This window comes from Lampetra planeri, chromosome 12, assembly GCF_965212315.1.
Source record: "Lampetra planeri chromosome 12, kcLamPlan1.2.h2, whole genome shotgun sequence".
NCBI lineage: Eukaryota > Metazoa > Chordata > Hyperoartia > Petromyzontiformes > Petromyzontidae > Lampetra > Lampetra planeri.
This window is the reverse complement of record NC_136118.1, coordinates 6,056,068-6,070,281: the sequence shown is the minus strand read 5'-3', so window position 1 is coordinate 6,070,281 and position 14,214 is coordinate 6,056,068. Positions and strand designations below refer to the sequence as shown.

Genomic DNA, 14,214 nt, shown 5'->3' with positions numbered 1-14,214 from the left:
CAAAACAAAGGTAAACAGAAACACGTAAGAAGTAAAGGTGTAGCCCTGCAAATTCTTGCTCACACAACTAGCGGGAGTTCTATATAGACCCCCTCTAGACGGTATTTTGAATACTCTTCCATCCTGGACAGATTTCTCAAAACAAGTAGGAGTATATCATCATGGGACCTCCTTTGCCAGTACCAAAATATGAGAATAGGTTTTCCCCTTTTTTTCTGGCAACAAAACAGATGTTACGATGTTAAAACACCAAAGTGAATCCTTTTACAAGGAATCATGTCTGCATTAACCACAATACTTGTGGTCAGAATGCAAACAAAGAACACACTCTGATAATATATGCATTGTCTTGGAAACTGATTGGTCCACATCTTTTGGCGTCCTCTGGTCTAACACCGTTTGAGACGAGGCTCAAAAGAAATCTGTCTCTGGTGTGGACCAATCAGTTTTAACATCTTAACACAGCTGTTTTGTTGTCGAAGTAGGAGTACCCAAACTTTACCTCGCCACACGCAACCTGCCGATCGATTGTGGTGTTCCCATTTATACTGTTGAGTGGAAAGAGTTGGGGGGATTTAAGAAACCTGAACATTGATTCAACTGCCACACCTGGAAATTGAACCGTGACCTCTGGATTGCAAGACCAGTGTACCAACCATTATACAACGGCAGCCTCCATATATACAAATATTAATTTGAAATGCACATGGCATATATTGCCACGAAACGAAGGATTCATTTAGAGGCTGGCAATGTTTCATGCACCTTACTCTCCCCATAGCCAAGCCCAAGCCTGCGTCATTACACACATGCTTTCATTTAAGATAAAATAGGGCAGGTTTTTCATCTTTTCATTACTAAAATAAACTTCAAACATTCGTGTAGTTAAAATTGCAAATTATCATAATTAAAGAACTTCCCAAATGACTGTAAAAGTGTAACCACGGCATGATTTTGCATCTTTCCCCAAAAAATAAATACAGGTCTGTCCACATACATATTTAAGACCAGATAAAAACGTAGTTTAAATATAGTGGTGTGTTTTTCGGCACGTACCATTTTGAGCAGAGCAACGTGCAGCAATATTGTTGACATTAAACTCTTGCAGAAAACCGCTTCTGTAAAAATGCAAAAGCAAAAAAGAATCAACATTACGCCTGTCTGGCCACCTTTTCATACTAAACAAGACATTTACGGAGACCTCCTGGGGAAACAAAATGACATCACAAGAAATTAATTTAACCACAACTTACAGTAAAACAATATGACCTTCTTACATTACCATACGAATGACAATGCAGACTTTTAATATTATACAGTATCTACTTGCGCATGCAACCCTTTGCAATAGTTACGTTATTTGCTTTATTCTGCAGTAGTAGCACAACCAGTGAACAATTTTGTAAAACAACACCTCTCTATCAGATACAAGCCCAACTATCAACAACTAGTCATTTTGCAGTCTTATCTAGTTGGCAAGATAAATGATAACATGGCATAAGCAAACTCTCTAAATATTTATAGAAGTGCCCGTCTTTTTTCATGTTAACAATACAAACAAACAATTTCTGCTCATTTGGAGGGACCTTTACTGAAGTAAACATACAGTAAAGCAATTTCAAGCCCTTGCCTGGGGTCCCCATGTCAAAATCAAGAGGGGCAGGATATACAAATGAACTCATTTTTCCTGCAATTTAAACAAAGGCTGGAAATGCGCATTTGACATTACCTTTACTAACCGCCCCCTTCTCCCTTCTTGCCCCCACACCCTACAACCCTGCCCCTTCCATGGATGGCAGGAAGTGACCTGGACAATGCCATGTGGGCCCATGTGCGTGTGCGTGAGGAAGCTGCAGGCCGTTATCTGCCGTCGTTACATTTTGCGTGTGCTCGTGTGCGCTTCCGGAGTGTCCAGAATTTTTCTGTTAGCACAAACAGTTGGCACTAGGGAAATGCAAGGGAACGCCTTATCTCAAAGGCAATTTCATCATCAAGTTCACGAGAACAAAAAAAAGGTACCGATAAAGTATATTTTCAGAATGTATCGCGTTTCGTCAATCTACTGCTGGATGAAGGCCTCTCTCACACCCTGTATCCATCATAGGAATTGTTTGACCATACGTCAGTTCGTGTGAGTTGAGATGAACGATCCTGGAATGGTTCAGACATCAATTAGCCGTGGAAGATAATCAAACTCGAGTCGCCAGGTTCACAGTGCAGTGTGCAAAATACTACGTATTGTCCATATTTTTCGAAATATCCCCTAGAAATGAAATATCTGTTGTAGACATTAAGCAGTTTGTAAAAATTGTCTCATTATAATGTGTATGTTTGTAGGTTTTTATGTTATGCCTGTTCTTTATAATTATAATTGAAAACAACTTGTGCTTATGCTTTAAATACTGTTTTTTTCCGGTAAAGTCACGTAGATAAAAAAATAAAATAAAATAAATGAAAACTAAATTAAATCACAACATTTCGGGCGCAACACAAGCGTCCTTCAGGTGGGGACAACGTAGCGAAAGCACAACCGCTTGGAAGAAAAAAAACAAAGAGTATGAATCCTTGCAGTCACGAAAGCTTCAAATCTAGAACTTATGCTTTAACTTCAATTAAATTGCATGTAATGAGTCAGCAATTAAAAATAATTACTTCAACCATGATACATCTAACAAACGATGGATGTATGAATCTAGTATTAGGATTAATGCAGAATACATGTAAAATGTCCTATAGGCTAATTAACCAAACAAATGGGGGGGGGGGGGGAAATTATTGATTCTTCAAATATAGTGACAGCCTATTGATACAACATACATTTATTTATTTTACAAGGCATATTCGGCAGTATTACTAGTAACACTACCAAAGGGCCATTCTTAAAATTATTATTTACGAAGCATCTAAGTATGTTTTACGATGAGATTGTGGATATTTATACTCAAGTTGAAATAAGGTGTATTGTTTTGATATAACAAAGAGTCAATGCAATTGTTTTAATTGGAAATAGCAATTTCAACTTTAATTCATGCAAAATTGCTTAAATATTCTTAAATCTCTGTAATAATAGTAATAATGAGTTGGGATAAAGCTTGCAGAATCTTAAAATACAAATCTTACATATCTGCTAAATTTAATGGCCATTAGCTTATTGCCTAAAATCAAGAAAGTTATCATCAACATTTAATACTTCCTTTTCCCGTTGCAGGGTCTCTGTGTGCATTGACGTCATTACACACACTCTGGCCAAATTGTGAAAAATAAGAGAGAAAAAAACCGAACAAGGCCATGGGAATAGGGAAAACGGGTGGGAGGGGTGGGAGGCCAGTAGCGAGGTCAGCCGAGAGATTTTCCAGAAGTCCCAGGGCGGCTGTTTATACACACTGGCAGGGGAAGGGGAAGGGAGATGGAGGGGAAAGGGCGGAGGAAGAGGAGGGCTGGACCGCGTTCGAGTTTTTGTTGTTGTGCTGAAGGAGGAGATGGGAGGAGCTGGCTATTGCAATCATTCAGTGCAAACGCACGCGACGCTCAAATCCGTTCCCACACTGGACATCCCAGCAGCTGAGGTGTTTGAACCCCAAATGTGTTTTTCTCTCTCAAGATGCGCTTTTCCCCCTTTGCCCCCAACCCCCCCCCCCTTGCGTGTGGGTACGGTTCAGCTTATTGGCTGTCAGTAGTGAATCTAAGTCTGGGGAAAGCAAGCCCCTGAACCACACATGGGCCCCATTTTTTCCTCTGAGATGAAGCACGCCACATAACCTCACAGGCGAATACTTTCATGCACCTGCCTTGATTTATTGCCATGCCTATGAACACCAACTTACGCCTTACTGTCATTGTGTGCTATGAACGAAGCAGTTCATTAAAAATACCACTTTTGCACTGACGTGTCTACAATAATATTTAATAAATGTACAGACCAGAAATTATCTTGCAATGTTGCACAGATTGGGAAAATGTGCATTTCCCAGCTACATTTCACATGAAATAGTAAGGAAGTGAAAACTCCTTGGATGCATAAATGTATCTTAAAATGTGTTTCATTATTCATGCCACTTGCTATTATATTTACATACAGCTAAGGGGTTAGGGTGAGACCCATCGAGCACCTATTAAGGCTGGCAAAGCACACTCCCCTCAAGTGCCGAAACGCCTCTCCAGTTCTGATGTTTACACACCGCACGAGGAACTACTCATTTAAGGATATCACTTGCCACTATGCTATCCGTGGCTGTGAATTGAAGCAAGCAAATCAGGATTGCAGGCTCAATGCGTGAACCACTGCACCCCTGGCTGCCATGCATGTATGTTACGTACAAAGATGCACCCACAGTTTTAAAAAAATTTGAAAAATCGCCCAATGGCTACTAGTATGCGACAGAAAGATACTAAAACTCGACTAAAAGAGCGGCCAAATAACTTGGAACATTTATAAATGTGCACCAGAGGTCGCAAACTGGTTTTGATTCCTTACCCGTACCCGGCCGCACCAGGGTCGCAAACGGGTACCCGTACCCCGCCGGGTACGGGTAGCCGGGTATTGGGTAGGGTACGGGTATCGGGTACCCGATTGCGACCTTTGATGTGCACCGATAATGAGCACAATAAGTTTCTCACAAAAATAACATATGACCAAAGACCAATGTTCCATACATCTTTCTGCTCAACAAAACAATGCTTCTCAAAGCACTTATCATCACGAACATGCGGCACCAAAGGCGACTGCACTGCACCTGGCCACTAATTAATCGATGGAAAAGCTTTTAATGAGGGTTTAATGAATCTTTAATGTTAGTAACCAGCAAAGCTGACCTCATTCCATACTAAGCCGTGTGACTGCTGTGCAGGGGTCCGCAGTTGCGTTCATAGCTCTCCGATGTGTTTTTAGATTGTATCGCATGCATCGTTCAGCACGATGTTTCTCTCTTTGTGCTGGGAGCCTCTAGTCAGTTCCTCAAGAAGCTCCCAACCTTGTAAGGTGAAATGTTGGGCACCATGCCGAATAACATGCGGCACAACTCGAAAACACATTGCAAAGTTATGCCTGTGTTGACCCGCACATAGCCTCACAATGGTGTTACTGTTATTTTTAATAATGGCAGTGTCGAGTCAGACCGACGTCCACTGTGACGCAGCATGCTAGCTGTGGTGCTGTACGTAAAAATAGCGGATCGTCTCCGAACGTCAACAACTTTAAAAACCATTAGCCTCGTGACATGAAAAATTCTGAACCCACGGATGCAGAAATGCTATCATAACGAGGCACTGCGATTCTACGAGCACAGGAAACAGCACACACACCCACATTAAATTACATCTACATTGGCGTATTGCGTAGATTCTCTGAATAATGGACCTGACCTTCCTCTTTGTACAAAAAACATTTTTTTTCAAAAGTTTAAAACAATATAGCATCAGTGCATGCTAACATTGAACAAGCAATTGTGAACACAATGTGTTATAAAAATACATATTTCTTAAAAAATGGTGATAAAAAAGCAGTTTCATACATGTCAAAAATGCTGAATGAAATTTTTTTTCCTGCTTACTCATCAACATTGAGACAATAGAATGCAAGGGAACATTATATATGAACTGGCGGTCATTATGTGTGGTATTTACACGTCACTTGACACCTGGAACAAGATTACAAATGAGGTATTTAATAGCAGGTGATATTCCAGGTAATAGATTTTCATTAATAAATGTAAATAAATTGCAGTACTTTGGACAGAGACTGATAAATGGTAACCGGTGAACTAGTAACCGTTTTGAGATTGATAACAGACTCCGAATGGCAGGAACCGGTAACATTTCAGTGGAATTTTAGTGATACGTTGTGGGAAATATTCACACTTTAGTCCACCACGTGTGACCTACTGTTAGAAACTTGCCCTGTTGTTTCAACTGCTACGCCGCAAGATGGAATGAACCGGCATCTTATAGATTGCGAGCCCAGTGTGAAACCATTACACTTCGGCAACAGTTTCTCTGTTACAAAGGTAGAAATTTAGTATTTTTAACGCCAGGCATGTCTATGAGGGTGCAACCTAGGAATGGGTTATTTTCACCATACAATTTACGTGGTTACCAGCAATGCCAAAAAAGCTAACGATTTTAACGACTCTACGCTTGACCCAACAGCAGTGTATATGAGACCAGGTGGCACATGTCAGCTGTATGTTAATGTGCCCTTACTGGTGCTGACTGGCTTGAGGCACTTTGGAGCAGGCACCAGCTGCTTTGTTCCAGCCACAGAAGGGGTCTCGGGCGAGCAAGCAGTCCAGGCAGGACCGGTAACGGCTACAGTTTGCGAGCGGCAATTGTAGCACGGAGCTAATGGAGCCCACATACAATAGATTCTGGAAGGAAAAAGAGAATAGTGAATACACAGACAATAATACACTATATATAACAGAAATTTATATTAATACAAAATTACTCTTTGGTTCTTTCGGTCAAGTCACGTAGGTGGATTCCTGCAGTCACGAAAGCTTCAAATCAATACAAAATTACATACAAATTACAGCTCTGTAGATCCACTGTTGAATAAGTGCCTCCCCCACACCATGCTGGTCGTGCGCAGTTTCTGGATGATAGTTCACCACGCGGAGTAGTGCGGGTTGGTGAAGGGGAGCCAAGGACCGGTTCGGATATCCCTCACAACTAATGTTTGCCATGGTCATTGTTATGCCAGCACTCCAATAGTACATTACAGCAAATCAAAGACTCCCTATACATAGCCTACACAGGCTGTTGGGGCAAGGGCTCTTCGTGAGCACCTATGAATGCTGGTAAGATATTGCTGTTTACTCACAACACCAGGTCCTCCATTAAGGCGGAGTTGACCTAGAAAAGGCCAAGGACAGATTCACATATAATACGCCCGGAATGTTAGCCATTGCAGGAAATTGAGCCCAGGGTTCATAGTGCAGTGCACTAACCACTACGGCACTGCTCGACCCAAAAACAATAATATATTAAAGCTAACACAATTACACAGACATACTGTGTACGCACACTCAACAACACACTTTACTGTACCCACATACACACACATGGTGGTAAACCATGAACAAGTAATGCCGTTAACATTTTGTTATAAACAAAATTACAATCTGGCTCTCTGTAGAGGCAGGTGAAATTTGTTATCATAACTCAAACAAACGATCAAACAGATGCAAGCAGAGCTATGTCAAGTCAACCACGTGGATGATGACTGAACTTGGAAACTCAAAGGCATACACGTCTCAAATTACAGTGTGGGCAATGCCTCTGACCAACGTAGAATTTGGCTTCAGTTTTTGTCCACACACATGCACGCAACACACACACCACAAAAATGCCATTAATGTGTTTGGCAACAAGTTTCTACCTTCTCCTTGGACAGCAGCAGGTTCTGCACTGGCTCGGCCCTCGGGAAAATCTGCAGCTCCTCGATTATGTGCGTGTCCATCTTTCCGAAGCTGACAGCCTTGTGCAGCCTGCCATTGCCTACAAACATCGCACAATACCGACTCACTCCGCTGTAGCCAACACCGACCGTAAGGCTTACAGACAAGAATAAAAAATCAACACGGTTCGGAAGAAAGTCCTGCATTGAAGGCCGGCACACAGGAGGACCTTGTTTGCAGACTCGAGTGCACATGTATGTTTGGTTTTAGAAGATGCACTTTCATAGGAGCCATGGCAAAAAAAGCAATGTTTATCTAGTCTACATCACAGCCACCCTTGTTCCAGGTGAAGGTAACTTTCTTTAAATTGATGCTCTACAACATTGGTGCCTCAACACGAAAAATAAACTAAAGCTTGTTTTGATTGTTGCATTTTGTGAACATGTTGAAAGGCTTTCAACACGTACAAAGAGCTACTGTGCTCTATGTAGTTCACCATCCGCTTTGAAGAAATGGACATTGAAAACATGTTGAGAACAGCTCACTTGAAAACCTCCGTTGGACTTATACAACTGCGTTGATATTTTGTAGTTCTGCCTTCATAGCTCTCCGATGTAGTTTTTGGTTGTATTGTGGGTGCATGTTTTGTGCGATGTTCGACGTTTTGCTCCACATCCTGGGAGCCATTTCTAGAAGAAGCTCCCAGGACTTGGAGCAACAGGTCAGATGCCATGTGGAATAACATGTGGCGGAACTCCAAAAAAACTAAACGGAGCACTTTATAATTAGACTTTAAACATCATATTATTGCAGGATACGTATCCAGCAGTAAATTGCCAAGACGGCTGTACGTGTACATAGACACTTTAAATTTACAATGCGCGTAATATCTTCTCACTTTTATTATCTTAATTTTTACACATCATCGGCTGCCCATTACAACAACATTTATATATCGTTTTTGGAATGGACAAAAGCAAACGATTTATTTGCAAATTACAAAAAAAAAACAATTCACTCGAGAAGCAGTTAACAGTGGCTCACACTGGGTGGCCCGAAATATTCAACAGTCGAAAGTTGGATACAATTTAACGCGCAGACAGTTAGAGCGGACAAGCGAGTGAATAAGCGAGTGAGCGAATGCGTGTGTGGCCCAGCAGCTCGTCCTTACCAGTGCCGAGGAAGAAGACGTCATGGTCCCCGGAGGCGGTGCTCACGCGCACCACTGCCAGCTGCGTGTAGTTGATGCCACGCTTGAAGAAGAGAGGACGGACGCCCAGGGGCTGCAGCAGCTCGTCCATGAGGTGATGCTCACGAGCAAATGTCAGTGTCTGGTCGGGCAGATCCAGCGTGCTGTTGTAGCCAGCTTGCCGGTGCTGCGCCGTGATGCACTGAGACAAACAGCAAGAAACAAACCAACTTCAGTTTACATAGCGGCTGCATGCAACCACATCTCAAAAAGCTATACATGAGGGCTTTATTGGAAGATTAAATGGGATGGGGGGGGGGACAAACAATATGGTTTTATATGATCACATATCCCCTTATTCTTTTGTATGGCGAGCAGATCAGAAAAGTATGTATTTATGCATTAGCCTGATTAATCACCGAGATGCTGCCAGCAAATGACCAAACCAGGCAGTGGTGGTACCATGTGATCCATGGTTTGAGAATGGCAACTGCAGTTGCATTGGAAAAGTCTCACATGCAAGCATGAGAAATGGTACAGTGATCACTAAACAAATTTTCTCATTTAATGATCAAGCAATCATCATCCACAATCAATCCCCTGCTGCAAGAAGGTTTCCCCGAGATGTCACCATCTCTCACCCGTCCTGCAATGCAACAATCCATGTACAAACTGCTAAATGAACTGATTTCATCGCTCCATCTCTGCAACAGGCATCCTCTCAGGCATGATCCATCCTTTGGCTGCCTTTTCTGTTCATAGTCTCAATCACTGGCCATCATCACTTCCAGTGTGACACGTTCTGCCCAAGCCCACTTACTTTTCTTCATAGTCAACTATTAATCCACTGGTGTCTATCCACTTGGTGATGATACACTGTCAAACATGTGCAAGACATGCCAACAGGCAGAGCGAGGTGAACGTGCATGGAGAATGTTAGTAATTTCACATCTTGCCTATGCCTATATGAACAACGACGTACAGTATAATTCTATGCCCACATTAGTTAGCTAGTGAATGGCTTCAGTTGATGTGGTGCATTGCTTAAATGCCGGAGTTCATTTTCAGCGCTTAGTGGTTCACCACTATGTGGTCTCTAATCTGGTAGATTGTTTTACAATGGCAAAAAGGCAGTGGGCGGAAGTGCCACAAGATGTGAACATTTATAAAACATGACAGTTACACCATGCAAAAATAGGTTACTGGACATAGATAAAACACAAACTGCTTTAAACGAAGGAAAATACTACCATACTTTAGCAGTCAGTGAATGTACGTGAGATTAATAACATATTACTGCATGTGACAAGCTCTGATTTGTGAACGTCTGCAGAAGACTTCAATAACTCCTCGCACAAATCCTGCACTGGCTGTTGGCAGTTAATTGGTCAGGGTGGATGTGCTGGTCAGAGATTCCGCATTGCGCCACATTATATACGTGAACATCCCCTCTGCAGTACCTCTCCGGGGCGGGGGGAGGGTAGGGACCCGGTGTGAGTGCCCCACTTCTGCGTGGCCTCGTTGAACTCCTTGAAGGGGCCCATGAAGACCTTCTGGGCATCTTTAATGCTGTAGCTGCAAACGGCTGATCCAGCAGACTCGCTCCTAAAGGATCCAGACAACAACACAGGAAAGCACACAGTCACACAACCTGGTTCCTTAAAATGAAACGAGGTTTTATTTTACCAGGTAAGGCCCACTGAGCTATATATTTTTCAGAAGCGACCTGGCCACAAATGATAACTCAACTTAGTGGTGTATCATGTGGAAATGTATTGCAGCCAAATACTCTAAACACGTTTCTAAATGTGGAGGGAAAAACAGGAGGACCCAGAGAAAAATCTATGCGACCACGGGGAGAACATGCAAACTCCAAATATACAGCAGGCGTCAGGGTCGGGATAAAACCCACAACCTCCTCCATACCAGACGAGGCACTTAACATCTCGTCACCGCCGCATCCCTAAGTGTGCACAGTCACAGCTAAACATTACGGAGGGCATCTGAGAAAGCCGGGGTGGGTGGGTCGGTGTGCCAGCCAAAGCACCAGTGGACAAAAGGATGAAGGTCATATGTACTTTGAGCTTAACGTCATTGTTTAAAAAGTATTTTGACAATATTAAGTGCGTAAATAAGAGTTGCAGCATATGGACGAGAGGGCGAGGCGACTCAAATTGGAGGACAGTCATGAACAGCAGCGACGAAGGAAAGGAATGAATGGAAGAAAATGGGGGGGGTCGGTTAGGCCTTTGCCCATCATTGTGACGTTAATGGCTGGCAGTAACAGCATTCACACACGCACCACTGTGAGGTGAACACCCCAAAGAACACGGTGTCCTCCCAAGAGTCTGCTGGCTGCAGAACGAATATGTCCCGGATGACATTGAAGTGGAACTGTATCTCCGGCTGGGCACAGACGATCTGCGCTTTCAGGTAAGTGGTCCAGCGCTTCTGCAGAATTCGCTTCCCACCAGCATCGTCCTGAAAGTTCACAGAACGATGAATCACCCCGTCCCAAAAAACAACAGTGTTCGGTGCATTCGCAGTCATTGTATACATGTAAGCAGAATCACATTTCCGTGTCTCCAAATGTATATGAAATTACATTTGAAAAATCCAAGTGGGATAATGGCTTTGCAGACCAATGTTGTCAAACAACAATTTTTCAGCAAGCACACATTGGACCGGTTTTTGATTTTCTAATTCTCATCAGCCAACAGGCCGACAAATAAAAAAATTTATCAAAATATTTGTATGTATGTGGAGATACAGAATGGAGTTCTACTTATGTACCATATGGTGTTACCCACAATGCTCTACAACAATGCATGAGTTTGTAGAAATATATATTCAGGTCCAAGATTGTAATATTCTTATGCAAGGCAGCTATCGAGAGACCAGAAAGTGAAATAGCCTCATCAAAACTGTGGACTGATCTACAATCACCAATCATAATTCCACATGTCATAACAGTTTATGGATCAGGTTTTTGAAGGAGCAAAATTATTCAGTGCAAGTTAATTTGCAGTACATACTAAGAATGACATTTTGACACCCAACAGGTTTAAAGCGGCTCATGTGGCATTTGCTGAGGGCCGAACCTTGCAGACTCGAGCAATCCTAGACACGATGGGCTTGCTGTAGAATTCATATTCCTTTGCCGTCTCGGTGAAAAAAAAGTATATCTTGTCATCGTCACCAAATGTACTGTTCACACTCTCTTGGATGAATGAGGATCCCACAAAAATGGGTTCTGGTGTTTGGAAATAAAGGAACAGCAGCACAAGACCGTTAACCGTTGAAGAAAATGATATTCATCTCAATGCAAGGGAAAATAAGAGTACAAGCTTTTAATTTAATTATTGCAGGCAATGTGCAGTAAATCACAAGCGATTTCAAATTACTTCTTTCGAGGGCAAATCTTTACCTGAGGGTTTCCACAAAATGCATCTGGTAGTCACCAACCATGGGGGGGTCATGTAGATTTGTAACAAAAGGACTTCATGCAAATGCTTACCGTTGAGCCAGGTGGAAACATAATCTGACTTAAGAGCTTGCCGAGAACCCAGGTTCCGAGAAATCACCATTTCTGTTCCCAAGAAGTTATTTGTGGTTGCAGCATAAAAGTCCCCATCTGTAAAATAAGAGAAATTATTAGCTATATATGTATACACATGCACACACAAGTTAGACATTTGGTCTCATCATTAAGCAATAATCTCACTTTTACAGAGGTTATAGGAGCCTACAAAAGTGCACTCCCAGCATTTGCCATGTATAAAAAGTTGGAGATTTTATCTGTAGTTCTTAATCATTAATGTTATACGATTTAAAACTGTCACTGTAACGCAATGCCAGTTTATAAATCAGTGCCATGAAGAGTATATTTATTAAAGTTTATTTATTGAACACAAAAAATTCCACATATAAAAATCTCATAAACGCTTAAATGTGTATAGAAAGTGCTATAAAAATAAGCCCAAGCACATCATGGGGCCGTTTTTCAGAAGCCAAACTCAGTTCCAAAATCTGGTTATCCTTGCTGTGCACAGTATAAGCGCAATTGCACGCAGCTCTGTTTGGATTAGCACTAAGAGGCTTACCAAGTGCAGTCAGGAGGCTGCCTTAACAGCAACTCATTGTATGCAATGACCGCTTTTAGAGGCTGCTCGAACAGAGCCCTCGATGAAAACACAAGTGAAGCACATTGCATATGGAATTATCCGTGTGTGTGCTTTCAAATTCAGGTGCTCAGCCGGCAGAGCAGAACACCTGATTGTGTGCGTGTGTGTGGTGGGAAATTTTCAACCGTTATAAATGCAATACTCATTCATGATTGGCATGTTATTGTGTTTGCCTTAAACAGCAAACACAAAGTACCGTGGATGTTGCAGCATTTTAACACATTTTCTTCTGTTCATCGGTGCGCGATAGATTATTGAGCAGAGGGCTCTAACGTCTGTGATTGTCACCGCATGGCTGATCACATCAAAATACAGCTGCTAGGAGAATTGGAGAGCCCTTATATGAATCTTTTTTGAATTGTGATAAACAACAAGTATGACCCCCCCCCCACGCCTGTACTGTGGATTTTTGTTTTTATAGTTTTGGCTCATTGCCTATCACCTTTGCCTCACTCTGCCTTGGCGTTATTTCACTCCCATCTAGACCCACGCAGTGCACGTGTACGCGCACGCCCAAGTCCACAGACACACCCAGGCAGTGTTTAAACATGTGCCACATAGCAATCTTCAACCCGCATACAGTACAAGTGGTTTTGGATGAACAGGCAAGCCAAAGCAGGAACACACGAAGAGTTATTTCAGTGTGAACTTTAAGGTGTTTTTTTTGCGACAGATATTTACATTAGACCAAATGGAAATACGTTCCGAGTGTAAACTGCTCGGGCTGTTTTATTTCTGTTTCAAGTCAATATGCACGTAAAACAATGCATCGCTTGGTTGATTAAAATCGTCTCTCACGCTCACAATAATCACATCAAATCGTGTGTGTAAGCCATGAGGTTAAAATTGACTAATTACGCAAACTTACGAAAGTGAACATGCAGCTCTGCCAAGCCGTTGCTGGCATAAGGGCCTCCATGAGAGGAAACTCAAGAAAACCTCTCGAGAGGGCATTTTCACGATGACCAAAAGAAGTGGGAGTATGCACAGTTTACCCCGCACGCGCAACCTTCCGATCAACTATGTCATAACCATTTATACTGCCGCGTGGACAGAGGGAAGAATGTAATACACTTGCCCATTATTTTAACAGCCACAATGTTTCCAGATTTAAAAAGTCCAGCATTTGCCAACCATCCCACCGTGGCAACATCCTTATGTAAATTATACTGTCACATTTAGGCGAATGGAACGAATAACAGAAGAAATTAAATAAGAAAAAATGTAAACGAGACTGTGAAAAAGAGACAAAGAATAGTATCCTGAATCTACCCATGACCCCAAATTGTGAAAAATGATCTAATTGCTCGGTAGAGAGTGTATTGTGATATGCGCAGTGAATATCATTCAATCACACTGGAAGCCACCTTGTCTCAAATTGTAGTGTTAATGTTAATCACATACATGTATTAGTGGAACCTGGTTATCATCTCAGGCTGCAAACTAC

General features: G+C 42.2%; 1 protein-coding gene across 2 annotated transcripts in view; it reads right to left on the bottom strand.

The window, feature by feature from the left end:
* LOC144721571 (semaphorin-4C-like) overlaps window positions 1–14,214 on the bottom strand; it is a 60,494-nt gene that overhangs the window by 4,498 nt on the left and 41,782 nt on the right. For both annotated transcript variants that reach the window (XM_078599291.1, XM_078599290.1), the window contains exons 7-14: window positions 12,101–12,217; window positions 11,685–11,836; window positions 10,886–11,064; window positions 10,044–10,188; window positions 8,566–8,785; window positions 7,376–7,494; window positions 6,199–6,362; window positions 1,057–1,118 (exon numbers count right to left, since the gene is read on the bottom strand). In XM_078599291.1, coding sequence (XP_078455417.1) covers window positions 1,057–1,118; window positions 6,199–6,362; window positions 7,376–7,494; window positions 8,566–8,785; window positions 10,044–10,188; window positions 10,886–11,064; window positions 11,685–11,836; window positions 12,101–12,217 — 1,158 coding nt within the window. The remainder of the gene's footprint in view (window positions 1–1,056; window positions 1,119–6,198; window positions 6,363–7,375; window positions 7,495–8,565; window positions 8,786–10,043; window positions 10,189–10,885; window positions 11,065–11,684; window positions 11,837–12,100; window positions 12,218–14,214) is intronic.